Genomic DNA, 25569 nt, shown 5'->3' on the forward strand with positions numbered 1-25569 from the left:
TTGATTTTTTTATCCTATGTGGACACCCTCTCTATGGCTTATATCTCCCTTTTAGTATAGTATAGATGTTTAGATCCAATGCTCACTTTGTACGAGCATCTTAGTATAATACTTAGTTGATGTATGTATAATATACATGCTTTTGTTTATAATCTTTTATTCCTCGGGAAAAAATAATGGATTTGTAATATTAAAATTACGTAACTTTCCAGTCCACTTATCAAAGAAGCGAATCTCGAAGTGCAACTTTTTATTTTGGAACTGAAATATTATTGGTTCAATCAAGAACCTAAGTTTCTTAAAAACATACACTCACGAGCTTGGTCAGAGAGGAATCATAAGAAAGAACATTTCTAAAGGCTAATGTATTCAAGCAATTTGACAACCTCGGTCATGGTCGGTCTAACGTCCAGTTCCGGTTCTAGACACATCATCGCTATACCAAACAGATCGTTCATCTCTTGAACCGGTGATCCTCTTAACCTGTTATCTATCACCACCTCTTCTCTTTGATCTCTCACCACTCCTTTTACCTGCATACAAATTACGACGTCCTTTGGAACCGAACTAGAGTGGTAATTTACCTTTTAAAACAATGAAAAGAGAAGATAACTTCTTACCCACGTAACAAGCTTTGTTCCTTCTTCAAAAAACTCATCATCCGTTGGTCTTCTTCCGGTCAAAAGCTCAAGAAGTACAACTCCAAAACTATAAACATCTCCTTTCATTGTAGCTTTACCCGTATCAAAATACTCTGTTTTAGACACACATACACATGAACAAAACCAATACTAAGTTTCTGTTATGATGGATATGAACTCAACAAATCTAAGTTGTTGTACAAACCAGGAGCTAAGTATCCAAACGTTCCAGCAACAAACGTTGAGACATGAGTCTTGTCTGGCTCCATCAAAGTGGCTAAACCGAAATCCGAAACCCTAGCTTCCATGTTATGATCAAGAAGTATGTTGCTAGATTTGATATCTCTATGGATAATATGAGGGATGCAATCATGATGAAGATAAGAAATCCCTCTAGCCGCTCCAACCGCGATTTTTAATCTCGCCGCCCAATCCAAAACCTTTCTATCTCCAGATTCTCTTCCTGCAAATAGAAAAATAAACTTGTGGCTCAAGAAATAGATAGAATACTAGTTACTTGTGACTCAAGAAACGTATTTCATACACGTTTTTTTGTTTAATCCTCCTCATTTTCAACGTACCGTGTAGAAAAGAATCCAAGCTTCCATTAGGCATGAGCTCATAGATGAGGAGATTGAAATGTGGAGAGGTGTAGTAACCATGGAGAGTAACAATGTTTCTGTGTTTTATATCAGCCATTGATTCTAACTCTCTGTGAAACCCTCCGTCTCTCTCAGAGTCTCCTCTGTTTAGCCTCTTCACAGCAAAAGCTGTTGACTCATTGACGGTAAGTCTGTAAACAGTTCCAAATCCTCCAGAACCAAGAATGTCTTTGTTACTTAGCTTATGTGTCTTCTTCATAAACAAGTCGGAGGAAACAGAGTTTAGTAATGGTGACCTAAACATCACCATCTTCCCTCCTCCTTTAACTGAAAAATTACATAAATCAAAACACTATAGAAACCATTTATATATAATCAAAGCTAGATTTTACCTGGAAATCCATTTTCATGAACTGTATGTTTTCTCTTCCATCTCTTGTATAGAAGAAGAGCTATTATGATCTTACCAATGACAAAAGCAGCCACAGAGATTGTTATGTAAAGAGTTGTTTCCTTTGCATTAGCCATTGTTTCTATTCACAAACCCCTTTGAATGAAGAAAAGATAAAGAAGACAAGACAAGAAGTTGGTTATGGAGATGGACACAAGAAAAGAAAGTAGGTTTACAACTTTTTTTTATCCTCACCAACATTTCAACACGCCACATATGAACTATATCCATAATGTTACTATTACGTATGAAATGAAAACAGAGTTTCTATTATTAAAGAACATCCGCTTTTGTTGAAAACATTAAATGTGATGTACACACTTTATGCAAAAAAAAAAGAAGAAAAATGTGATAAAAGCACTCATGAAAATTGGTATGTTACCAGCTGTTATCTAGCTTTTGTCGTTGAATTTGTGCTCTGCATCTAAAACAATATTGGTAAAATCATTGCAAATTGTAATGTTTAACATCAAGTTGAGCCTGACTTTGAGCTTTTACAATATGCTTAAAATATTCATAATAACTAAATAGCAGTCAACAAGGGACCAAGAGAACGAAGCGTTAAAACCATGAAAAAGAGAAATGCAATTCTCAACTGACTTGCACTAAGCTTGGACGATAACAGGAAGAGCAAACAAGTGGGGGACGAACAACTTGAAAGTGCTTTCCGGAAAAGAGGCAAAGGTGTTGGAATATGGTAACTTGTCCGAGATTAGCAGTTTGGATGTAGCCGCCGTCTTGTCCAAACACAAAAGCCGTGTGTTGATGAGGATCAGTAAAGGTGGATCGATATTCGTCTAGTTCAAACACCACCGCAACTTTCTTTTCCTCATCAACAAAGAAGCTCCCACCAAAATATGAACCAAGCTTAAACTTTAAAGCAGTGAATAATTGCCCCGTTTCCACTACCAAAAACTTGCTCCAGGACACATGCTCGACCGCAAGGGTAACCCAAATCTCTCTCTAACGCGCGTGTTGTGTGTCGTGTATTTATACAAACTATCCTAGCTTGCTACGCACGGGTCAATTATATTATATATTTTTATTATTTTATCATACATTTAAATTTAAATAATTCGTAATTTAAACAAAATATCTGAATTGTTTTTAAAATCCTTTATATGTATTAAAAGAGAAAAATTACAACATTTGACATATTATAACGATTTTCAGAATGCTTAGAAAAATTGGTTCATCTAAAGTTCTAAACTTATAATATATTTTTTTTTTTATTAAACTAATCATAAAGTTAATTATTAATGTAAAAAAATATTTTTCATTTTCTCCTTAAATAGAAGATACGGAATTACCTAATCTAATCATTAATGATTTTAAATAATAAATATTTGATAATAGTTTATACATCTTTTAACCTTTTTGCTTTATTTTATATTATTAAAATAAATTAACAATCACATTAACAACGTAATAAAATTTAGATTTTTTGTATATGTTATATTTTAAAACGACCACCGTAAATTAATAAAACTGTGAAAAAAATTACTTTGAGGAAGAACAAGAAGATTCTCTTTATTAGAACCTTAGTTTCTGAGTTTTAGAACCTTAGTTTTTATTATTATGACTTCAATGACAAGAGGAAGAACAAGAAGATTGATTCTCTTTATTACAATATGAGATAAGACTTGTAAGAAAGATCTATATGGTTTTAGTTGGAAACATGGCTTTTATGATGAGGTGTTGTCCAAAGTCATAAGATCAAGGTGTGATTTCCCATTGAGCTTCTGAGCAAAGAAGGCGTCAAAGAACTCTTGTGTACTCATACTTTTAAACAAACATTGCTGCTGGTGCTTATCCACAAGACTTTTCGCCGGACCAATCACCGTCTCCTTTCCCGGACTGTGAAACATAGCAACAGATAACCTCTCTTTCTCTGCATTCACCATCACTCTATGCTCGATGCTTCGATATCTCCCGTTCGTTATGATCTTTAACAAATAAACAAAACATTAACAACTAAAGCAAAAGCATCTTAGGAACTATTAGTTGCATCCTCTTACCTCTAGGATCTCACCAACATTAACAACTAAAGCATTTGGTAACGGTTTCACCACAACCCATTTGTTATCTTTCTTGATCTGAAGCCCTTCCACTTGATTCACCTGCAATAGAATCGTGAGACCTGCAGCGTCTGAATGCGGAGTCAAACCGATAACTTGATCCGGCTGTGGACATGGAGGATAGTAGTTAATCTTTATAGACTGCCAAACATCTCCAAACAAATCTTCCATCTCTTCTCGTTCGACCTCAAGAACACACGCCATTTTAGCAAAGAGGATCTTGGCTAAGCTCTTCACTTGAGAGGAGTAAGTCTCCACAGTTTCTCTGAAAGAAGGAGGTAATTTGGAGAACAAGTGAGGTTTGCGCGATGGAATTGGTTGAGTAGTGAGGATGAACATGTCTCCCCAGTCAAGTTTCTGATCCTCGGAGACTATGTTGACCTGTCCGAACCCTTCGAACTCGCCGCTTCTCTGCCACAGTCTCTTCTTCTCTTCCATGGGGAGGTTGAAGAGGTCTTGAGCCTCTGTCTCTAACTTTTCAAGAAAAGAAGAATCTATTCCATGGTTGACTAGCTGTATAAAGATTCAAGTAAGAGAGCTTTTAAATATAAATATTAATACAAAGATTCAAACAGAGTTTACTTGAAAGAATCCCCAATCTTGGCAAGCGAGATCGAGCTTCTTTAGCTCGGTAGTATCCATGGCGGAGACAGAACACAGGCGTTGCATGTCGATGACTGGGAGCTTTGAGCTGAGACAAGAATCATCTAAAGTCTCTGTTTTGTCTTGTTCAGAACGAAGATACCTAGGAGGAACGGTTGTGAAGTTGTTCTCTTTGGCGATCTCTAGAACAGAAGGGACTAGGAGAGAGCTCCACTGTGTTTCTCCTTCAGCCTCCATAGGTTTTCTACAACACAAAAGAACTAAAACAAAGAACAAATCTTGGAGCTTCTGATCCACCCAACAACCAAATTATCAGCAAGAAACCAAACAAAGAAACTGATGTCAAGTCAGAGAGAGAAAGAAAAGAAAACCAATTTGGAGAAGATGACTTAAAAGTTCCAAAAATGCCCTTAACATGTGTTGTTATTACATAATAGCCTTTTCAAAAAAGCTCATCCCTCACAAGTCTACAACAAACTTAACTAAACGGTCCTGACTCAGTCTTCAAGCTGTTTTGGGGAACTGCGTCTCCAGACCCCAGCCAAGACGCTACCGATGATGGAGTGACAGACGCTAGAAACAGCGCACGGTACTGCAGTGAGCGGATTCCCAAAATGCTCTGCCGCCAGAACAAGTCCAAGCACCGAGTTCTTCACCATTTTACAAAACCAAAAAAAAGCTTCAGTTGAAATTTAAAAATTGAGTTCTAATATGAGAAACTGTTACTTTACCTGCATGCCAACTTCGATGGAGACGGTTCTTGACGAAGCCACGTCAATTCTGAGCAATCTCGAGAACAGATAGCCAAAGAGAAATCCAGAGGCGTGAAGAAGGACACAAGCCATGACCACTTGTTTCCCTGACGCGAGTATGGCAGAGGCGTTCTGACCAATCGCAGTCCCGCAGAGAATCGCGACCGTTCCAACCGCGATTGGAGCCATGAGAGGAGTAACAAACTTCACCACTCTTTGGAAGTACTGGTTCATAAATGCACCAGCCAACACTGGGAGAAGAACCACCTGTGACAGGAAGGGTTTAGTTAATCCAAACTTGCAAACATAGAAACTAGCTTTGAACCAACCAAACCTGTAGTGTTGACTTTACTAGTCCGAGAGCATCTACTGCGACGTATTGTTTGGCTAGCTTAGCTGTAAGAAGCGGCGTCATGATCTAGAAAACAGAATGGAGACAAAGATTATTACTCCCTCCCTCCGTTTCATTTAATTTGTCATTTGTTACAGCCTCTTGGACGGACGAAAGAAGGCAAGTTACAGAACGGTGCAGTGAAGGCTCGCGAAGTAGACAGCAAGCAACTGCTTTTCAGCCCCCTCTCTATTAGTATTAGTAAAGGGAAGGGGACTCTATCAGGATCTTACGAATCTAAAGATCTCAAAATTGAAGAACGGAAGTTCATGCATCCATGCACATAGATTAAGAAAATATTTAATTTTGCATATTTCCAAAATAAAAATATCAACTAACCATATTTCAACTAATAGAAACTAGAGAATATTGTTAATAAATTTTGCATTGAAATTCTAAAACAATATTTTGAAACGAAAATTTACGGAGAGAATATTTATGATGCCTTAATCTAGAAGAAGTATGGCAAAACAGATGAAACTAACCACAGCTGAGAGAGTACTAGCTGCTGTCATCAACACTGACAGTGCGACATTCCCACTGTAATATGAACAAAGAAACTCAGATCACAGAGTTTTGTATAATAAGAAACATATGGAACCAGAATAAAAATAATTTTTTGTTTACACACCGTGCAATGTAGGTTACAATGTTACTTGCGGTACCTTAAATAAATGAAAAAGTATCAGAACACAACATGAATGGATCAGAATGTTCTGAAACTCAAACCAAGCAAAAGAATGTGGTTTTTTTACCGCCTGGACAGCAACCAACCAATATGAGACCGGCTGCATAATGTGATGGCAAGTTCAAGAGTTTACTCACTAGATATGCTGATAATGGCATGACCTGCAACATGATTCCTCAGCAAGTTATGGACATTATCCAAACTCTAGTACTACAATTTCAACACAAAGAAGTGGTAATTACAAAAAAAAAAGAAATAGCTACTAGCTGCAACTCTAAGAGTAAAATCATAGTATATCAAGAATCGGATCATGCGATGATTAAAATTCACTTGAACCACCAAGAACATGAACTCAAAGCAGCAATGCCACAAACTACTCAATACCAAAACTAACAAAACTATTATCAGATACCAACACTGGCTCCTTCAAGATCTCAACACTGATAATGGCATGACCTGAAACATGATTCCTCGGCAAGTTGTGAGCTTATCCGAGCTCTAATACTACCATCCCAAACCAAAGAACTCGTAACTACAAAAAAGGCTAGCTTAGGCAAAATCATGATCTGATTAATTCGCTTGAACCACCAAGATCAAGAGCTAAAGCAATACCACAAATTACTTAACAAGATCAAGTTACCAAACCTAACAAAACTATCATCAGATACTAATACGGGTTCCTTAAAGATCTCATCTTTCTCTACAAGACAGAGCATTGAAAGACAAAACCAACCGAGTACTGCAACAAAAAGCCAGCGAAGAGCTCTTTGGGCATCTTCAACGCGCCACGAAGATCATCGAGAGTCAAAGTCATCCCCATCCCAAGCATCGTGACCGTGAGACCTATGATAGTCAAATCAGGAGTGACCCAATTGAAAGCACTCGGCTTCACCAGCCCCAGCAAGCACCCGAGAGAAACCCACACCGGAAACGCCGTCGACACCGCCTCTCCCAGAAACTCGACCCACTCCCCAAAGCTCCTCTCTTTCTCTTTCTCTTTCTCTTTCTCTTTCTCAGCGGGGAAGTCGTTCGACGAAACCCCGCAGCGAGTGAAAAGCTCAACACTTCGTCTCTGCTTACACGTAGCAGGAAGAGCCAAACGCGATTTGAGAGAAATCTCGCGAGTTGAGCAGCAAGAGATACGACGTAGAGAAGGCAGCGGAGTGAGATTGTACTTGCGAAAGGAGTTCGCTTTCAATGGCGTTGTCAGAGAGAGAGAAACCACGGAGGAGGCCATTTTTTTTCTCCGTCGTCGGCGATTCGATTCTCTGATCGGAGCAACGAAGAAGAAGAAGAAACCTACTCACGTGCCGTCACGTGATCTTAGCACGTTGAATTTACAGATGTGGTCCCTGGATAAAACTTATTTCTCTACATTACCACCCGTTTAAACTAGTTCTAATCTATACATAAGTCGCGCTTTAAATGTTGAAACGATCAAAATAAACCTACTCACGTGCCCTCACGTGATCTTAGCACGTTTAATTTACAAAAATGGTCCTTGAATAAAACTTATTTCTCTGCTGTACCTCCGTTTAAACTAGTTTTATGCATATGTCCGCGCTTTAAATGTTAACGATCAACACAAAATCAAATAAAAATGGTTTATATTCTCTAGTTTAATTCAGTCACAAGTGACCATAATTGAATGTGTCGGTGATCTGATTGATCTCAGCATATGGGATACTGCATTGAATGATTGCATATCAAAATTTTAGTATTACTATCGATACGAATTCAATTGCCATGTCGAATTACCAAACAGTCCTTATATGGTATAACGTATTTAATAAGAGTTTCAGAACTTTTAGAGCCATATAATATGGTACCTACTACTGTCTCAAACGCAAACGCCAACGCACTGTCCTTATCTCGTAAATTTATACCCCAATTTTTTAATTAAATTCAGATTGTCTAAATCAAAATTTAGATTATATTCCACATGTTTCAAAAATAATAAATTTCACCTATATTAATAAACATATTAAATTTTAATTATATATATATATTGGATTAATTATTTCTTACCAGTTTGAGCCAATATGAAATTAATTTTCAAAATTTACATTATATCATTATTATCTAATAAAAAACAACAAAAATACAAAAATGACTTTTTTTAAAAAACTAGACTATTTTAAAACATAGAGACTAATCAACTAGTAATTTATACCACCAAAAATTATTAACATAAATCATTCCTATTCGAGTCATGAATTTATCAGTTTGTATAATTAAGATCGGAAATAAACAACTATGTATAATTTTAGAATTTTTTAAAACTATTTTAATAAAAATAAATAAAAAAATAATTGGTTAAAATGTATTTAATATATATACTCAAAAATAATTTTTTGATATATATATTTTTTATGAATATAAGAAAGCTATTTTTATTATATATAATTTTAACTGAAACAATTTATACAATATAATGGATAGAGTAATTTGTTTTATCATTTTTTCATATCCAAATTTAAATTTTATTAATTATTAAAGCAGATTGTCTAAATCAAAAATTAAGACAGGAATCAATCAGTAATTAACACTAGCAGTAACTTAACAACATGCGAAGTTAATGTTATAACCAAACCCGCGATCTCAAAACACGCGTCTCAAGCTGTGAACCTACTACCCCGCTTATGTAAATAACAGAGCAACCAAAGGGTATTTTCGTAACTTTAATCTGTATATAAACAACTCCCTCTCTAGTCTTCTTCTTCCCTCTCAAATGAGTCTTGTCTGTGGCCTTTGATCGTCACAAAGATCCCAAAAATTCTCAGAGAGGTATGTAACGTTTCATTTCTAAAGTTTCTTACTTTATATAGTTATCTCTCACCGTCGTTAGATCTAAACCATCATAAACTCTATATAGCTTTTGATGTTTTTTAGTTAGATCTGGATCTAAGGTTTCGTTTTTATATTGTAATAACGCATGAGAGTTCGTTTCTTTGTTTTTGTTGTTGTCTAGATGGCTTCGTACACGCCCAAGAACATTCTCATCACCGGAGCAGCCGGTTTCATCGCCTCCCACGTGGCGAACAGGCTCATCAGGACCTACCCTCACTACAAGATCGTGGTCCTCGACAAGCTCGACTACTGCTCCAACCTCAAGAACCTTAACCCTTCGAAAAACTCCCCCAGCTTCAAGTTCGTGAAAGGCGACATCGCCAGCGCGGACCTCGTCAACCACCTCCTCATCACCGAAGGCATCGACACCATCATGCACTTCGCCGCTCAGACCCACGTCGACAACTCCTTCGGCAACAGCTTCGAGTTCACCAAGAACAACATCTACGGGACCCACGTCCTCCTCGAGGCCTGTAAGGTGACAGGCCAGGTACGGAGGTTTATCCACGTGAGTACCGATGAGGTTTACGGGGAGACTGACGAGGACGCGCTCGTGGGTAACCACGAGGCCTCTCAGCTTCTCCCGACCAATCCTTACTCTGCGACCAAGGCAGGGGCGGAGATGCTTGTGATGGCGTATGGGCGATCTTATGGTTTGCCAGTTATTACTACTCGTGGGAATAATGTTTATGGTCCGAATCAGTTTCCTGAGAAGCTGATTCCCAAGTTTATTTTGCTGGCGATGAGAGGGAAGGTTCTTCCGATTCACGGAGATGGGTCGAACGTGAGGAGTTATCTTTACTGTGAGGACGTTGCTGAGGCCTTTGAGGTGATTCTCCACAAGGGTGAGGTTGGTCATGTTTATAACATTGGGACCAAGAAGGAGAGGAGAGTGAACGATGTGGCTAGAGATGTTTGCAAGCTCTTTGGCATGGACCCTGAGGCGAGTATTAAGTTTGTTGAGAACCGGCCTTTTAATGATCAGAGGTATTTTCTCGACGACGAGAAGCTCAAGAAGCTGGGGTGGTCGGAGAGGACGACGTGGGAGGAAGGGTTGAAGAAGACTATGGAGTGGTATACTCAGAACCCTGAGTGGTGGGGCGATGTCTCTGGAGCGTTGCTTCCTCATCCGAGGATGCTGATGATGCCCGGCGGGCGGCATTTCGATGGATCAGATGAGATTTCTTCAGCAGCTACGGCGTCTGACAAGCCGAGTCAAACCCACATGGTGGTTCCAAGCACAAGGAGCAGTACCAGCGCGCCGCAGAAGCCTTCTCTCAAGTTCTTGATATATGGTAAGACCGGGTGGATCGGTGGTCTGCTTGGGAAGCTGTGTGAGAAGCAAGTGATTGCTTATGAGTATGGGAAAGGAAGGTTGGAGGATAGAGCTTCTCTTCTGCAGGATGTTGTGAGTGTTAAGCCGACTCATGTTTTCAACTCGGCTGGTGTGACTGGGAGACCTAATGTTGACTGGTGTGAGTCTCACAAGGCAGAGACCATCCGTGCCAATGTGGCTGGAACTTTGACTCTAGCTGATGTATGCAGAGAGCATGGGCTTCTGATGATGAACTTCGCTACTGGTTGTATATTTGAGTATGATGAGAAGCATCCTGAAGGTTCGGGTGTTGGATTCAAGGAGGAAGACACTCCCAACTTCACTGGCTCCTTCTACTCAAAAACCAAAGCCATGGTAACTAACTCTTGCTCTGTCATGATCCAAGACTCTTATTTTAATGTTAACTCTTTGTTATGTCTTTGCTTGCATATATATAATTATTTTGATAAAAAAATAATAAAATATAAATTATTGTTAGAATCTAAAAATAATATGAAAATAAAATAAAAACTTCAAAAATAATATAAAAATATGATGAAAACTAATTTATTTAGATAGATATTAAAAGCAATGTGGTTTTTTTATGAAACTTTTTTAAAATTTGCAACTTTTTATTTTTTATTTTTTATTTTAGCTTGAATTTAAAAAACACGGGTTTTAATATCGAACCAAATCGTTTTTGCGAGTTTGCCTCTTTAATTCAAATCCGATTTTTAGCACAACTCGAAACCAATTAGAAGAGCAATTCACAGTTAGTTTTCAAAACACTGGTCTCTTATATATATATGTTAATTCTTTGTTATGACTGTGTCTTGCTTGCAGGTAGAGGAGCTGCTAAAGGAGTTTGACAACGTATGCACATTGAGAGTAAGGATGCCAATCTCTTCAGATCTAAACAACCCACGCAACTTCATCACCAAGATCTCAAGGTACAACAAAGTAGTAAACATCCCAAACAGCATGACAGTGTTGGACGAGCTCTTACCAATCTCCATCGAGATGGCCAAAAGAAACTTGAAAGGGATCTGGAACTTCACAAACCCGGGCGTGGTGAGCCACAACGAGATCCTAGAGATGTACAGAGACTACATCAACCCTGACTTCAAATGGGCAAACTTCACGTTAGAGGAGCAAGCTAAAGTCATTGTAGCTCCAAGAAGTAACAACGAGATGGATGCTTCTAAGCTCAAGAAAGAGTTCCCTGAGCTGCTCTCCATCAAGGAGTCTTTGATCAAGTATGCGTTTGAGCCAAACAAGAAGACTTGAATGAGAGAAAAGGGTTGTGATTCTTCATTAGATTAATCACTAATAATATTTACTATATGTTTTGTTTCTTGTTATATTGTTTGATCACCCTTACTACTATCACTAGCTTTTCTTTAAAGGGTGTGTTATAGTTTGATTATTCTATGTAATAGAGATTTAATTTTTATTCATACTGTTTATTCAACACACCAATTGTTTTGAAAGAGAGAAAAGGGTTGTGATTCTTCATTAGATTAACCACAAATAATATCTACTATATGTTTTGTTTATTGTTTCTTGTTATATTGTTTGATCACCTCATACTATCACTCACTAGCTTTGCTTATGGGTGTGTTACAGTTTGATTATTCTAAGTATTTTTATTCATCACTTGATCTACTCTTTATTAGATTAGAATCAAAACCACTAAAAAAAGTCTGGTAATGGTTACTTATTGGGGTTACAAGAACTCTCACAGTTCAGACAGTCTAGGAATCTAAGATGAGTTAGGCGCTGGCGCGTCGGCGAGCTTCTCAAGGAAGCAAACAACATCATCAGGAGAGCCAAGGAGGTATCTAGCACTGGTGCGTGTGCGACCAACCGCACAAGAGAAGTAGTTCTCTCCTTTGAGGTCAAGCACGTTCCAAGAGATTTTCTCCGGTGAAGGACGTCTTGAGTTCCCTAAGCTATGGTTGTTGGAACCGCTTTTTGTTGTCTGAAGAGATCTCTGTGATGAGGCCTTGTTGTTGTGGTGGTTAGAGTTAGAGGAGGAAGATTTTGAACTGCTTTTGCTGTTGTTGTTGTTGTTGTGGTGTGTTGACTTTGAAGGCGGTCTTCTGTCCCCTCCTACTGATGATGATCTGGTTCCACCACTATCAGATGATGGTCTGGACCGTGCAATGGCTGGGATGATGTCTGATGGGAGTTCTGGCTCAAAGAATGTGTACACATCTTCGTCCTTCCCCAAGAAATGGCCAATGCACAAGACGTAATCTATCGGTGTGGTCATGGACTTGCTATGCACTATCTCTCCTAGAATGCGATCTATTGCAGCTCCCTTGGTCACACCTACGGCGCGGACCTCAACAGAGCGGCTTCCTTGGACAACATCAACTGATGCATTAGAGATTGGTCCTGTCCATAAGTGTTGTAACAGGTCTCTTGCTTGAAGCCTCCCAAATTCAATATCTGCAATGAGAAATGAGTTAGTCTTGTTGAATGATCAATGTTCAAGAAATCAAATAAGATGTTTTATAGAGTATTATTGATTATACAGATTTTTAAAAACAATGTGAATGATTAATGAAAGGCAGAACCAATAGGAGTAGTAGTTACCAGCATATTTGTAGTTCCATATAAGAGAAGTATCTCTTGTTTCAAAGTGTGACCTTGGTGTTCTCTCAGTGAAGTACTTGAAAACATGCTATAAATAGAAGGAAAAAAACAGAACTCAGATTGAGTTTAAATAAGTTTTGTCTGGACTAAGGTATCTTATTTACCTTAACGCTATCAACCCATTCCATGTTCAAGTGTTCTGGCATTGTAGTCATCCACTCTCCATTTGTAAGCCTTAAGAACATCCCATTCTCTGCTGCCAACCACATATCATACTCTCCAAAGTTCTGAGTTTAAAGTAAAAACCAGTCAGTATAAGTGAAAGTGTGATAACAAGAAAAGGAAACAACAACAGAGAGATGCATACTTTGTCCAAAACGCTTCTGCTGCTTCCGCTTAGGACAACTATGGTAGTACTTGGATCACTACATAGTGCCTTTAACGGTCCTTTCAGCTCTGGGTGTAAGTTAAGATCCATCTCCTTTATCTGATCACCTCTTCTCCCTTGGTTATCCACTGGCTCAGTCAGTGTTGCATTGAAGCCCTGAAATGTTTTTTCAATGTTACAAAGAGAAAGTGACCTCAAAACATAAACCTTAGTTTTCTATTAAAAGTTACCAGGATTAGTAGTCTGTTGGTGGACTTTGAATACCGGCGAATAGCATCATCCTGTGGAAGCTCAGGTGGGACTTTGCTAATTCTTAGTTGTGCCTCAATCACAGTATCATTTAGTTCACTGCAGATATGTTGAAGTGTTAGCATACAAAGATCATCTCATTCAGAATTAATGATAAGCATACCTGACAAAAGTTTCAGCCCATTCTTGAGCAGTGTGAGTTTTGACATGGTGAAAGTTATGCCTATGTCTTTTCTCTCTTTCTTCAGGTGACATGTTTAGAGCCTGGCCAATGGAGGCAGCAACTTCTGTAATGTTCCAAGGGTTCACAAGAATGGCTCCAGCACCTAGTGATTGTGCAGCACCTGCAAACTGTAATACAAAATGCAAATTTTGAATACATACAGCTGAGGCAAAGCATCCGAGTATGAGAGTCATTACCTCACTGAGAATGAGAACACCCTTTTTAGCCTCTTGGCAAGCAACAAACTCGTAGCTGACAAGGTTCATCCCATCTCTCAGAGATGTGACAAGTGCAACATCTGATGAAAAGAAACTAATCAGATGAAAAGAAAGTAACAAACCATACAAAACTGTAACCATATCCACAAGTAAATAGACAAGTTACCTGTGACGGCATAAAGTGCACATAAAGCATAAAAGTCCAGAGAACGATCCTGACAGTAACAATAAGAATTTTATCAGCATTATCCCAAAGTTGCATGTTCAAACTATAACACCAAATATGGTGCAAATACTCTTTTATCTATCTATGGTACCCTCAACAACGGTCTACTAAAACATGATATCAGACTCGTTAACAAAGCATGGAGAGGGAGAAACAGACCAGGTGATGTATTGGAACTTGAGTCAGTGTCCCAAAACGACCATTAATGCGTCCAACAATCTCATGAACTTGGCTTGTCAGTTTTTGATCTGTAACAAAACACCCACAAGTTCATCCATTAGCTATACGTTTCATGAGTGAAGCTAATCAACTCTATTTGAGGAGAGCTAGTTACTATGCAAAGACAGAGTCCAAGAAATCAAGAAAAGCTTACATTCAGAGACATCTGTTCTTGTCGGCACTGCAATTTGCAGTAACACCACTTTATCACGCCAGCTTGCGTTCTCCTCGAGAAACTTTTCAAATGCAAGAATCTTCTGTGGAATCCCTTTGATCATATCAAGCCGATCAACACCTAACATCACCTGCCAATACAAGGATAAACAATTACTATGTAACACTTCCATTGACTTTGCCTCAGAAGAGCTTCCATAAACCCATACCTTTCTGCCAGCAAACCGTTCTTTCAACTCCTTCATGTGTTGTATCACGTCTGGTACTTCAAGTGCTCTTATAAACCTCTCAGAATCTATACCAATTGGAAACTGAAACCCAAACACAAACAGAAAAAAAAAAAAGACACTGTGACAAAGGCTTCCAAAAAGGACAAGGTGTTATGTAAATGAAATGGACATACAGCTGCTACTCTAGTAAGCCTGCCTTGATCCTCAACACCCTCAGGTGTTCCTTCAAGCCCAAGTATCCGAGTACACGCACTCACAAAGTGTCTTGCATAGTCATACGTATGGAAACTGAAGAAAAAAAAAAGTATACAACAACACAACAGATATTGAATCTCTCATAAACCACTAGTAATAACTAGAGTCATCAAGTAGAGACTTTACCCTACTAAATCAGCAGCAAGAACTGATCTAAGCAGCTCTGATCTTGAAGGAAGCGTCCTGTGTATCTCAGAAGAAGGGAACGGTGTGTGGAGAAACCAACCAACTTTCATCTTACTATTGTACTCCTTGAGACACTTAGGAAGGAACATGAGATGATAATCATGGCACCAGACAACATCTCCTTCTTCATAATGCTCATTCACAACATCAGCAAACATTTGGTTTGCTTTCTTGTACGCAGTGAACTGAGACTGGAAGCTTCTTGTTGTGGCGAGACGGTCTTCTTGTGGAAGTCCAAGGTAGTGAAACAGAGGCCATAGGATGTTGTTGCAGTAACCGTTGTAGTACTGATGCACAATCTCTTCATCAAGGAACACAGGTATACACCTCTGCAAAGTTGAAACAACATAAGAACTCCAAGTATAGACAAAGATCATTCTCATTGTCTTAATTTTTTTTTTGCTTATCAATAATTAAAATTAATTAATTTAAAAATACATTTATTTTCTTCTATAAATCACCACATTTTCATTCTACTTTACACACTATCTCAACAATACAAAAAAAAAATCTTGTTTACTTCTCTCATCATCTCTTTATGTAAGATAATTTTATTTCAACTAAACAATAAGACAATTTTACACACTATTTCAACAATACAATAAAGTAGAATGAAAAAATGTGGTGATCTATAGAAGAAAATAAATATATTTTTAAAAATTAATTAATTTTAATAAAACTAGTTATTGGTCATAAAAAAAAAAAGAGAGATATGTTACCTTCTCAGCTAAAGCTTTGGTAAGTGCCTTCTGTCCAACCTCATCAGGCACATTAACGCCAGCCCATCCAATCCATCTGGCTTCAAACTCCTTCACACCTTCAAAAACGACATAACTTTATAATGTCAGCCTTCATGTTTGGGTCAAGAATGATGCTAAGTGAGTCCCTTACCTAGGAGAGCACTAACTAGGCCACCAGCACTGATCTCCAAAGACCATGAATCTTCACCTCTTCTCACAGCAGAAACAGGGAGCCTGTTAGCCACTACAAGGAGCCGTTGCCTGTTGTAAGGCCTTACTTCTTGTCTCTCGCAGACATCATCGTGAGCCATAGCAGCAGCAGCACCTTCCAGGTACTGCTCAACATATTGTTGCCTTGAACTGTCACCTTCTAAACGCAGGTCGTTCTCAGAGTTGTCAGGATTGTCATTGGGATTGAGAGCACGGTTGCTCCTCCTCTTATCTCTAAGCTCTCTTTCTCTCAAGAGCCGTTCTGTCCGAGAGAGGGGGATGTGAGAAGAACTGAGGTTGTACTTGTTCCCAGGCATACGCTCACACCAAAACAGAACCTAAAGAAGCTCAGTTTCAATCCAGAGAGTAACCTGCATTATATTTTTAGGCCACATTATGAAACCAAAACATAATAAGACTTGAAATGTCACTGTCAATTCACCATACACTGAATGTACAAGAAGCCATCAGGCAAAGGAATAAGCATCTCTAAAGTAAATGTAAAAGACAAAGAACAAAACAAACACAAGATAGTGTCAAACACTGAAGACAAGGTTGTGAAAGGCCAAGAACTTGGAAACAGAAGCAAGAAACATGGAAAAAAAAAATACACAATACTAACCAGGAAGGGCACATGAATCACACATCTTCACAGCCACTCAAAAGAAAAAAGGACCAGTGATCCTTATACACGAGACAAAAGGCTTAATTTGAGGATATATATATATATATATATATTTAAAAAAAAAACTTTCTTGAGGTGGGTTTCAAGTCGTTATCATCGAGAGAGATGGTAAGTAAATAGAGCCAAAAGAAGGTGAGAAGCTAGAAAGGGAACGGTGGGAGAGATATTATCACAGAGAGAGGGGAGCAGCAAAATCCTCGTGTAAGCTTTACAGACTACACAGAGTCTTCACGGCCATGCAAGTGTTAGCTACACCAAAAAGGATTCTTGTCTGAGAAAAGACACCAAAGACTTTAATCTATCTTCTCTTCTTTTCACCACTCATAACCCAAAAATAAAATAAAGTCTAGAAAAATCTTCCTATAATTCGCCAAGAACTAAATCAATTATATTGACACCGCCGGTGAAGAGCAAAGAAAGATCACACGCATACACACTTAGCAATCACGAGATGACGTAAGAACTAGGTTTTTTCAAAGATGAGATGACGTAATCATTAATGAAGGGATTAATCGTCTCCTACATGTAGCTCTGTGGGTCCCTTCGCCTATCCGGATCCTAGAGCCGCTCCTCCTCCGCCTGACCAAGCTTTTTTTATTTAAGCTTATTTATGTAAGTAATTCGTTTCACAAACTATAAAAAATTTATTCATGTATATTGTAAAAAAAGTTTATGATATCATAAATAATTTATAATATTCTAATTTTTTTATTTAAAAAAAATAGTATTATATTTAGTAACTTAGATAAACAAACAAAAACATTTATTGAAAATATAGAATTTGTATTTGTAGAATACATACAAATCTCAAAATATTTATTTTTGTGGAACGAAAGAAATATTTTTATTATTATTTTGTATTATTAACCCAAGAAGTATATATATGGCCTTATTGTATTTTATTTTTTGTAACTTTTATATATATATATTTATATATGGCCTTATTAACCCAATATACATGGAAATGAAATATATATGAGTATGACATTAAAAGGTTTAAGCTGAGATTGACCTCTCTCTCACTCGGCCCAAGCTGACTTTGGAATTTGATTCTGGGAAATACAACGAAGAAAGATCTCTCTTCTTTATTGGAAATGGATTTTTTCTCAGTAGACCAGAAAGAATTTTCTTTAAAAAAAAATAGAAATTCTAGATATAGGGTGTGGAAAACAAGAGTTAGTACTTGGTAGCCACAGACAGTCTGAAAAGATAAAACCCCACATATATCGTTTTCAGTCTAGTTTTGAACCACTAACAGTAACAAGTCAGATCAAAATTATGCAAAAGAGGAAAAGAAACCAAATAAAAAACTATATTTCAAGAAATGTTTAGAAGAGAGAGGACTCTCAAGCAAAACTCTTGCATAGTTTAACACCAGAAAAAAAAAAAGGAATCAGATGCTTTAAGTCAGAAGACAGAAAGTGTTTTCTTTGCATAGCACTGACCCCAAGTGTGGCTATTAAAAGAGTAAAATCGACACCTGACTTTCTACAGCACACTCTCTTGCATAGTTATAACAATGTCAAACATTTGAATGATATGCACAATGGAAAACAATGAACACAGAAGAGAAAAAAACATTATTCGTTTTTTTCAGAGTGTTACTACTGTTCATATATTGACTTTGGAAGGAGAAAAGAAAGTCACATGATGTCCCAAGCCAACAACACAAGCATGAGGACACGATGTTCCTTTAATATGGTAGAAGAAGAAGAAGAAGAAGAAGAAGACGACTTAGTATATGTTTATATTGTGTGTGCGTGGATAACAACATACGATATGCGTCCAATAATATGTGTCGGTAACAAAAGGCAACCAAGGATAAAGAAAGTATAACAAACTGGTGGTCCACCTAATAAGACAGCAAATCTAAGCATCATATATTTACGATTAAAAAAATACGATTTTGCTGATCTCACTTTTGCTTTGGCTATTGATATATGTACAGTATATATGTCCTATTATTTGAAAAAAAAATATAGTTGAAAGTCTAGTGGTTAAAGTTGTATAACCCTACAAAATATGTGAGTGAGATAAATAAAAGTAGAAATAACCAAAAAAAAACACTAGACACACCCAGGACTAGGAAAGAAGAATCTGTCACATACCTTGCACTTGAACTAACGTTTAAAGACTATCCTGTAACCAAGTGGCACTGTATATATCAACCATTTTCAAACTAGAATACAGGTATGAGAAATGCATTAAGATTGCTTTTTCCCGTGAAGACTGCAGTCATAAAGCAGTGACTTATTCAAGTAGACACGGAATCCACAATCACTAAGGACCCCACCAAAGATCTTGTTAAATTTAGAACAAAGTTGAAAAAGATGGACCATTCATCACGCACACAAAAAGTTTATGATTTCCCTCTAAAATGGTCTGTTTTAAGTATTGGAGTGATTATATGAAAAGGAGAGTACATGCAAACGAGTTTTTAATTTAGTCATGGATGGGTTCATATATAGAAGAAGATATTATCCAATCAGAAGTTGAGATTAGAAAGTGTTAAACTCATGAACCAAACAACACAGATCATTATCATCATTATTATCCTTTTTGGATCTTGCGAAAAGAAAAGCATCCTTGAATTTTGTAAATACTATTTATGTTCTTTTCAATAAACCAAAGGTTTTGTAAAGCACCTTAATCAGGAAACAAGACACCAGCCAATATAATATTATCGAGTTTATCTTAAGACTACTTCAACTTCAATAAGTTAGTTATATGGCACAATAACTTTCTTAGTTATATGAGTAATGATGTTTTCATAGCATGAATGTCTAGAATCCAACTACTTCACATCAAGTTTCAATCACTTATGGTTCAGATAACGGAAGAGTACAGTCAAGAAACAGAGCAAATCTCTATAAATCCAATCATATCAACAACTAAAAGATCTCATCAGAATCAGAGACGAGAGATCAAACAAACAAGATCCAAAAAACAAATATCATGAGAAATCAATCGATGATCACCAGTTATGTAGAACCACGAAACCCTAATAACAACTCTTAAGGGGAAAAAACTAGGTTAAGCACATCAAAGTCAAATAACGTAAGCGGAAACTGCTTGTAATGAGATAAGATCAGCGAGGGAAAAAAAACTAACCTAGATCGAGAAAGGAAGCAGCCGCCAGAGAAAGCAACAAAAGCTTTGTTGATAGAGAGAGAGACGAAAGCGATGGAGTCACCAGCAGAGATCGATGGAGATCGTGTGAAAGGTTTTCGTAGGAGAGTGTGTGTGTGTGTTTGGCTGAGAGAGAGAAATAGAGAGAGTTATGCAAGGAGGAGGAGGAGGAGGAGGAGCAGCCTTCAATGGTTTATGGCCCAATCATTTGGAGGGAATTTGTTCTCCCTTTTTTCACCTTTTAAATTCCTTTTTTTTAATATATAGTTTTTTTTTGTAATTTCTCTTCCTCAACCAAAAGATAGCCAACAAAATTTAAAAGAAAATAAAGGACTACTTTCACCCCACAACCAAAAGTAAGGATATCAAATCTTAATTATTATTCTTGCTGACTACTGTTCCACAAAATATTTTATTTTTTTAAGTCAAAGTATTCAATTTCTTTTAAAAACACAAATATCAGTGCTATAGAAAAAACTTATTGCTATATTTTTTTGGGGGGAAATTAATTTTATGATCTTCCAATTATGTTATATAAAAATTCCAAGTTGTAAAAATAAAGTTTTATTTGGCAGTGAAAAACCAAATACCTAAAACATTATATTTTGGCTTCTGAAAATTTATAAATAAAGTATGAATTTTAGAGAGAAAAAAATACAGAAAAATTTTCTGTAGTATTCAAATCTATAGCTTTAAATAATAATAAAATTGCAATCTTAATACTACGGTTAAAAAAAAGTTGAAGATTTTCTCAATTAGACCCATAATCTTAAACTTGGTTTGGATCTTAGGGTTTTAATTATAAATCGAAAGTCTAACACTTTATGGCCATTTATAATCTAGAATTGAGCAAAACTTTATGGTTTCAACATCCCTGAAAACTATAAAGTAAACTCGATATTTTAAAATGTCAGCAAATTGTTATATCCCATTTTTGGTAAAACAAATTGCTGTATCCTTTCTTCTAAAAGCTTAATTAATCAAATATAATTTTTTAATACGTCGACGTTAAATAAGTTAACAGAATAAGTTGATTGGGCCACATGAGAGACCACGACGAGGACCTTTACGTACGTCAGCGTATAACTTTTAATTCATGGGCATCATCTGACTCACCACATAAACACTAACCTCTTAAACCATCTCCAATGTATTTTTCTATTTTTTCCTCTAAAATAGAAAATTTTTATAATAGAGATAAATTTGTCTCCAATGTATTCCTCTATTTCTTCCTCTAAAAAGGAATATTCTTGATATATTTTTTTCTAATTTTACAAATAGTACATTTTATTTGTGAAAGTTGAAAACTAACCCAATTTAGTGTAACATTTATAAAATTATGAAATTATTTACACATAATATTTTTATAGAAACTATTATGTAAATAAAAAGTATGATTATATATTTATATAAACGATAAATTTTCACTTAAAATATTTATTTTGGTTATAATTGTTAAAATAAAAAGTTAAAGAATCATTTTGTAAATAAAAATATGTGCCTCTATTATAGAGGAATGCTATTTCTTCCTCTAAATATAGAGGTGAAAATAGCAATCTCTATTTTAGAGGAAGAAATAGAGTAGTGTTGGAATGATTTTATCTCTAAATGCTATTATGGAGACAATTACAGAGGTGGGTTGCTCTTATACTGTTATTAACGTGATTATTATCTTACACTATACGGTTTATATATTCCTTTTATATTATTTAAAAATCTGATTACTTCCGTCAACGTGTGTGAGTGGAAGCATACAGCGCAGAAGAAATTCCATTCCAGATTAATAAGATTTAGATCGTCAATTAAAATACTAGACAATAAATCATCGAATATTTTACAAAGGCTGCAACTTGTAAAGTGCTTAGAAATTATTTTCTCATAGATTCGAAGTTAGGAAATGTAATAAACTATAGATATGCTTTCGTGGTCGCATGGATCACTTTTTACTAAACCTTTTTATTTGATTTTCTTAATACCATCTTTTTTTTATAGACTTAATCAACATCTTGTATGTGGCTTTTTTGTTGTAGTTGTGGTCGTCGACAATTTTTTTTTTTGCTTTAAGTCCACTGTTTTAAAAGTTGAGAGAGTAATGAAACGACCACTGGCCAGTGGTTTCGCCGTAGTCAGTGCACTAAATTGATATTTATTGAAATTTAAGCATTATTCTAAAGTCCAAATCAAATAACATATTTCTCATTTTAATAAGTCGCCCATGCATGATCCCTAAAGTTATTTTAAAAAACTAATCCCTAAAGTTTTTTTTTTTTGGAGAAAGGGCTTAACTAATCCCTAAAGTTACATTAACAGTTTTTAGAAAATAGAAAACTTTTATTTTTCAAACAGTGATAATTGTTTTCTGGTTTCAACTTTGGATGGGCAAAATGTTATTTTAATAATGGCCAGAGTAATTCTGTCATTTATTCTGGAGAAAAAAATAACGACCAGAGTAAAAGAAGTTAATTATTTGGTTTTCTTTTAGTTCAGATTTGGCACTTGGAAAACACTTTTAGTGTTTGAAAATTATATTTGATAAATAATGTTTTGATATGCAATCATTAGGTTCTGTCAAAATGAATTTGGTTTGAATTTAAGGAAATTGTCCTGAATTTATTGTTTTATTTAGTTAATTTCTTGAGCCTTTTTGTTTTGACTCTTATTTTTTTTGTCGACGTTTTGACTCTTATTTAAAATCGACTTTTGTATTTTTTGGATTTATACTGATATAACTACGTGTCAGAGAAATTATGGTCTGTCAAGTTGTGGCCTTTTTTGTTTTTGACTCCTGTTTAAAATTGAGTTTTAATTTGTATTAGTTGGACTAGTATGTTATAAACATAACTATGCGATAGAGAGATAACATATGTCATTACAAACTGATTTTATAAACCCAAATTCAAATACGATCGATCACCACCACCAATAGCTGTGGAGACTGCATACCACGCGCTAAAAAGGATAAAAAGATTAGAGAATGGTCACTGTTTGTAGTTTGATTTTTCCATGCACGTAGTGTTAGCTTTTACATTATTACTCTAGTTCTTACAACTTTATTTCATTTCCTTTTCTACCAAAAACAAAAACAAAAAGATGATATTGCTTGCCAGCTTCTGAAGATTTTTATCAGACAGATCATCCACAAGCACTACGAACTAAATCAAATGTAAATTGATTTGAGATTCTTATATAGGGTTACCTAACTCGCTAGTCTAAAACACTTGAGCATAGCATGAGAACAAATATAGTTTCGCCACTAATAGGAAGAAAACACACTTAATACTGAGTGGTCTGGCGAATAATTCTGGCAGGCGAACATTTTCCACTTTTATTGCAAATTCGGTAGAGCCAATTACACTTAGCTTGTAAGATATTTGGCGTGTCGAATCTTATCACATTTTTACAGTTGTGTGTGTGTGTTTTAATACAAGACAGTAATTTAACTTGCAGTTTTGATGTCAAAAAGGTAATTTAAGTGGCAGAGTTGGAATTATTTTCTAACTAGTGTTGACCCCATGCTCGGCATGAGAATATTTTTCTTGCAAATAAACACATTTCAGTTACTATTTTTTTTTTACTACTTAATGTATACAACTATATATATGACACAAATTATAAGCTCATTTCAGAAATAACTAAACCATGGACAAAAAAAAATACACTATGGAAAGTGGATTGAATATTTTTCTTGACATGTTAATTTGAAGTTACACTAAAAGAATTATAAATATAAGTGAATAATCCGTTATTTTGAAGAACACACAATTATAATGATTTTTCCACGTTTCAGTTTCCTTTAACTGTTCTCTAATGTTATACACGTGTATATAATATATATAAATAAGTATACACACCAAGAGCATTTACCTTCTTTATTAAAAAAAGTAGTTCTTCTGAGTTTACAAATAGTTGCATGCATTTGTGACTGACATTTTGAATGCTTTCAAATTATTTTTAGTGGTTGAATGTAGTTAATTAACGATAATTATTTACAGAAATTATTGGAACTTTTTTTAAAACTACTTTACACATGGTCTTGAGTAAGATAGCCGAAATGGCAAATAATAATTTAGAACATCGAGGCCCTAACTATTTCTGTGTAAAAACTAAAGAGCAAATAAAATTATTTTTACCTGAGTTCTGACTGGTTAAACATTTTGCATCTCATTTTATCCAACCTACTCGTCTTCAACCTTCGCCAATTTTACTCTAGAATAGATCTCATCTAATTTTCAACCAGCTTTGATGTCTCATGCATGTGAATGTTTGCAGCAAATAAAGATAATTTAAAAACTGAACAATACAAATATTTATGCCTTTTCTGTTTACTCAGATTTTAGAGAATTAGTTTCTTATGAATTGGTTATGCATGAATATACCTGCATATTCTGGAAACCATGCAACAAAATCCTTAGGTTAGATGAATTTCTCCATAATCGCCATACCAATAACAATCTCTTCCGAGGCGGTGATTTAAACTCGATGCCTTGAAAGAGGACATGTATATCGATCAAAATATGCATGCTTTAGATAAACTTGACCATGATGAAAGATAGAAGTTTCGCATTGGTGCAAAAAAGAATTTTTAGTAAAGGTGATCAGTTGTTTCTCTGAGCAACCGAAGATAGTAAAAGAACGATTTTACTGAAGGTTTTTGTTTTTTTTTAATGAACTTGTATATAAATTTGCTGATGATCGAACTGATCTTAAAGTTTATTTATTTATGTTATAAACAGTTTATGTGAAAGAGGTGGGGGAAAGTGAAAGTGGTGGGGATCGTGGTTTCAAAACGCAAAACGGTGGGATGAAACTTATTGATGAAATAATTTTGAAGTTTTTAAAATTAGTACAAAGCAGTTTCCCTGAAAATGGTGGAGTCATGGCCTCGAGTGAGAATGAAACTTCTCATTTTTAATCCGAGGATACCAATGATGCATTATTTTTTTTCCAATTAATCTTGACACACAAAATATATGTAACGGAAAGTAAAACTGAGTGGGGCCAAGTCTTTTTCTCTTTATTTTCTATATATATTTTTATTTTTTCTTTGCCACATGTCAATTTCTGATTAGTCAGACGACTTGCACTTTATTATATAAATGATAAGATACTAGCTTATGAATTATAGTTAGATACATATTTATTGGGATTAAGATATAATTACAAATAATTATTGCATTAAACTAATGAAAATATAAATGAAATCAGCTAACATACTAATTAACTTGACTGAGGCCACCTCCCTAATTTTCTATATAGTTCTGCCAGTGGATATGACAGATTGGTATGTCCATGTACACACAAATTAGATCGAGTTTGTAGTTATCTTTCTCTTAAAGGCGCAAATAAAATTATATAATTGCATAGTATGTAAAGCCACATATAATTTTTTTTTCTTTCTTATATAGGAAGTATCATGTGTACTCTTGTACAATCATCCACCATAGTTTGTCTGTATTATGCTTGGT

General features: G+C 35.8%; 5 protein-coding genes across 8 annotated transcripts; 1 reads left to right on the forward strand and 4 right to left on the reverse strand.

Annotated features, from left to right (window-relative positions):
* Window positions 1–235: 235 nt before the first annotated feature.
* On the reverse strand, window positions 236–2062 carry LOC106357318 (receptor-like serine/threonine-protein kinase At1g78530). The gene is made up of 5 exons (XM_013796998.3): window positions 1636–2062; window positions 1223–1570; window positions 847–1104; window positions 621–754; window positions 236–533 (listed from the first exon to the last, which is right to left on the reverse strand). The coding sequence occupies exons 1-5, from the start codon at window positions 1769–1771 to the stop codon at window positions 354–356; spliced, it is 1056 nt and encodes a 351-aa protein (XP_013652452.1). The 5' UTR covers window positions 1772–2062; the 3' UTR covers window positions 236–353.
* Window positions 2063–3208: 1146 nt separating this feature from the next.
* LOC106354552 (protein SRG1) lies at window positions 3209–4693 on the reverse strand. The gene is made up of 3 exons (XM_013794519.3): window positions 4355–4693; window positions 3713–4285; window positions 3209–3640 (listed from the first exon to the last, which is right to left on the reverse strand). Exons 1-3 carry the CDS (start codon window positions 4610–4612, stop codon window positions 3380–3382), a joined length of 1092 nt encoding a protein of 363 aa, XP_013649973.1. The 5' UTR covers window positions 4613–4693; the 3' UTR covers window positions 3209–3379.
* Window positions 4694–4749: 56 nt separating this feature from the next.
* LOC106354694 (probable sodium/metabolite cotransporter BASS1, chloroplastic) lies at window positions 4750–7527 on the reverse strand. The gene is made up of 7 exons (XM_048761570.1): window positions 6940–7527; window positions 6274–6367; window positions 6150–6183; window positions 6004–6058; window positions 5462–5545; window positions 5107–5394; window positions 4750–5025 (listed from the first exon to the last, which is right to left on the reverse strand). The coding sequence occupies exons 1-7, from the start codon at window positions 7441–7443 to the stop codon at window positions 4873–4875; spliced, it is 1212 nt and encodes a 403-aa protein (XP_048617527.1). The 5' UTR covers window positions 7444–7527; the 3' UTR covers window positions 4750–4872.
* A 1304-nt stretch (window positions 7528–8831) lies between these two features.
* LOC106354551 (trifunctional UDP-glucose 4,6-dehydratase/UDP-4-keto-6-deoxy-D-glucose 3,5-epimerase/UDP-4-keto-L-rhamnose-reductase RHM1) lies at window positions 8832–11844 on the forward strand. The gene is made up of 3 exons (XM_013794518.3): window positions 8832–8993; window positions 9178–10746; window positions 11215–11844. The coding sequence occupies exons 2-3, from the start codon at window positions 9178–9180 to the stop codon at window positions 11656–11658; spliced, it is 2013 nt and encodes a 670-aa protein (XP_013649972.1). The 5' UTR covers window positions 8832–8993; the 3' UTR covers window positions 11659–11844.
* Window positions 11845–12002: 158 nt separating this feature from the next.
* On the reverse strand, window positions 12003–20323 carry LOC106354550 (alpha,alpha-trehalose-phosphate synthase [UDP-forming] 1). 4 transcript variants are annotated; one of them, XM_048761569.1, is made up of 17 exons: window positions 20087–20320; window positions 19084–19114; window positions 16232–16661; window positions 16060–16157; window positions 15281–15669; window positions 15073–15187; window positions 14879–14980; window positions 14650–14800; window positions 14436–14524; window positions 14217–14265; window positions 14030–14130; window positions 13773–13960; window positions 13591–13708; window positions 13340–13516; window positions 13137–13259; window positions 12973–13060; window positions 12003–12825 (listed from the first exon to the last, which is right to left on the reverse strand). In XM_048761569.1, exons 3-17 carry the CDS (start codon window positions 16605–16607, stop codon window positions 12134–12136), a joined length of 2856 nt encoding a protein of 951 aa, XP_048617526.1. In that variant the 5' UTR covers window positions 16608–16661; window positions 19084–19114; window positions 20087–20320; the 3' UTR covers window positions 12003–12133. The 4 variants fall into 4 exon arrangements, with proteins under 4 accessions (XP_048617526.1, XP_022560801.1, XP_013649968.1 ...); XM_022705080.2 differs by lacking the exons at window positions 19084–19114; window positions 20087–20320 and adding exons at window positions 17499–17554; window positions 17988–19034; XM_013794514.3 differs by lacking the exon at window positions 19084–19114 and having other exon boundaries at window positions 20087–20323.
* Window positions 20324–25569: the final 5246 nt, after the last annotated feature.

The sequence above is a fragment of the Brassica napus genome, chromosome C6 (assembly GCF_020379485.1).
Source record: "Brassica napus cultivar Da-Ae chromosome C6, Da-Ae, whole genome shotgun sequence".
Taxonomy (NCBI): domain Eukaryota; kingdom Viridiplantae; phylum Streptophyta; class Magnoliopsida; order Brassicales; family Brassicaceae; genus Brassica; species Brassica napus.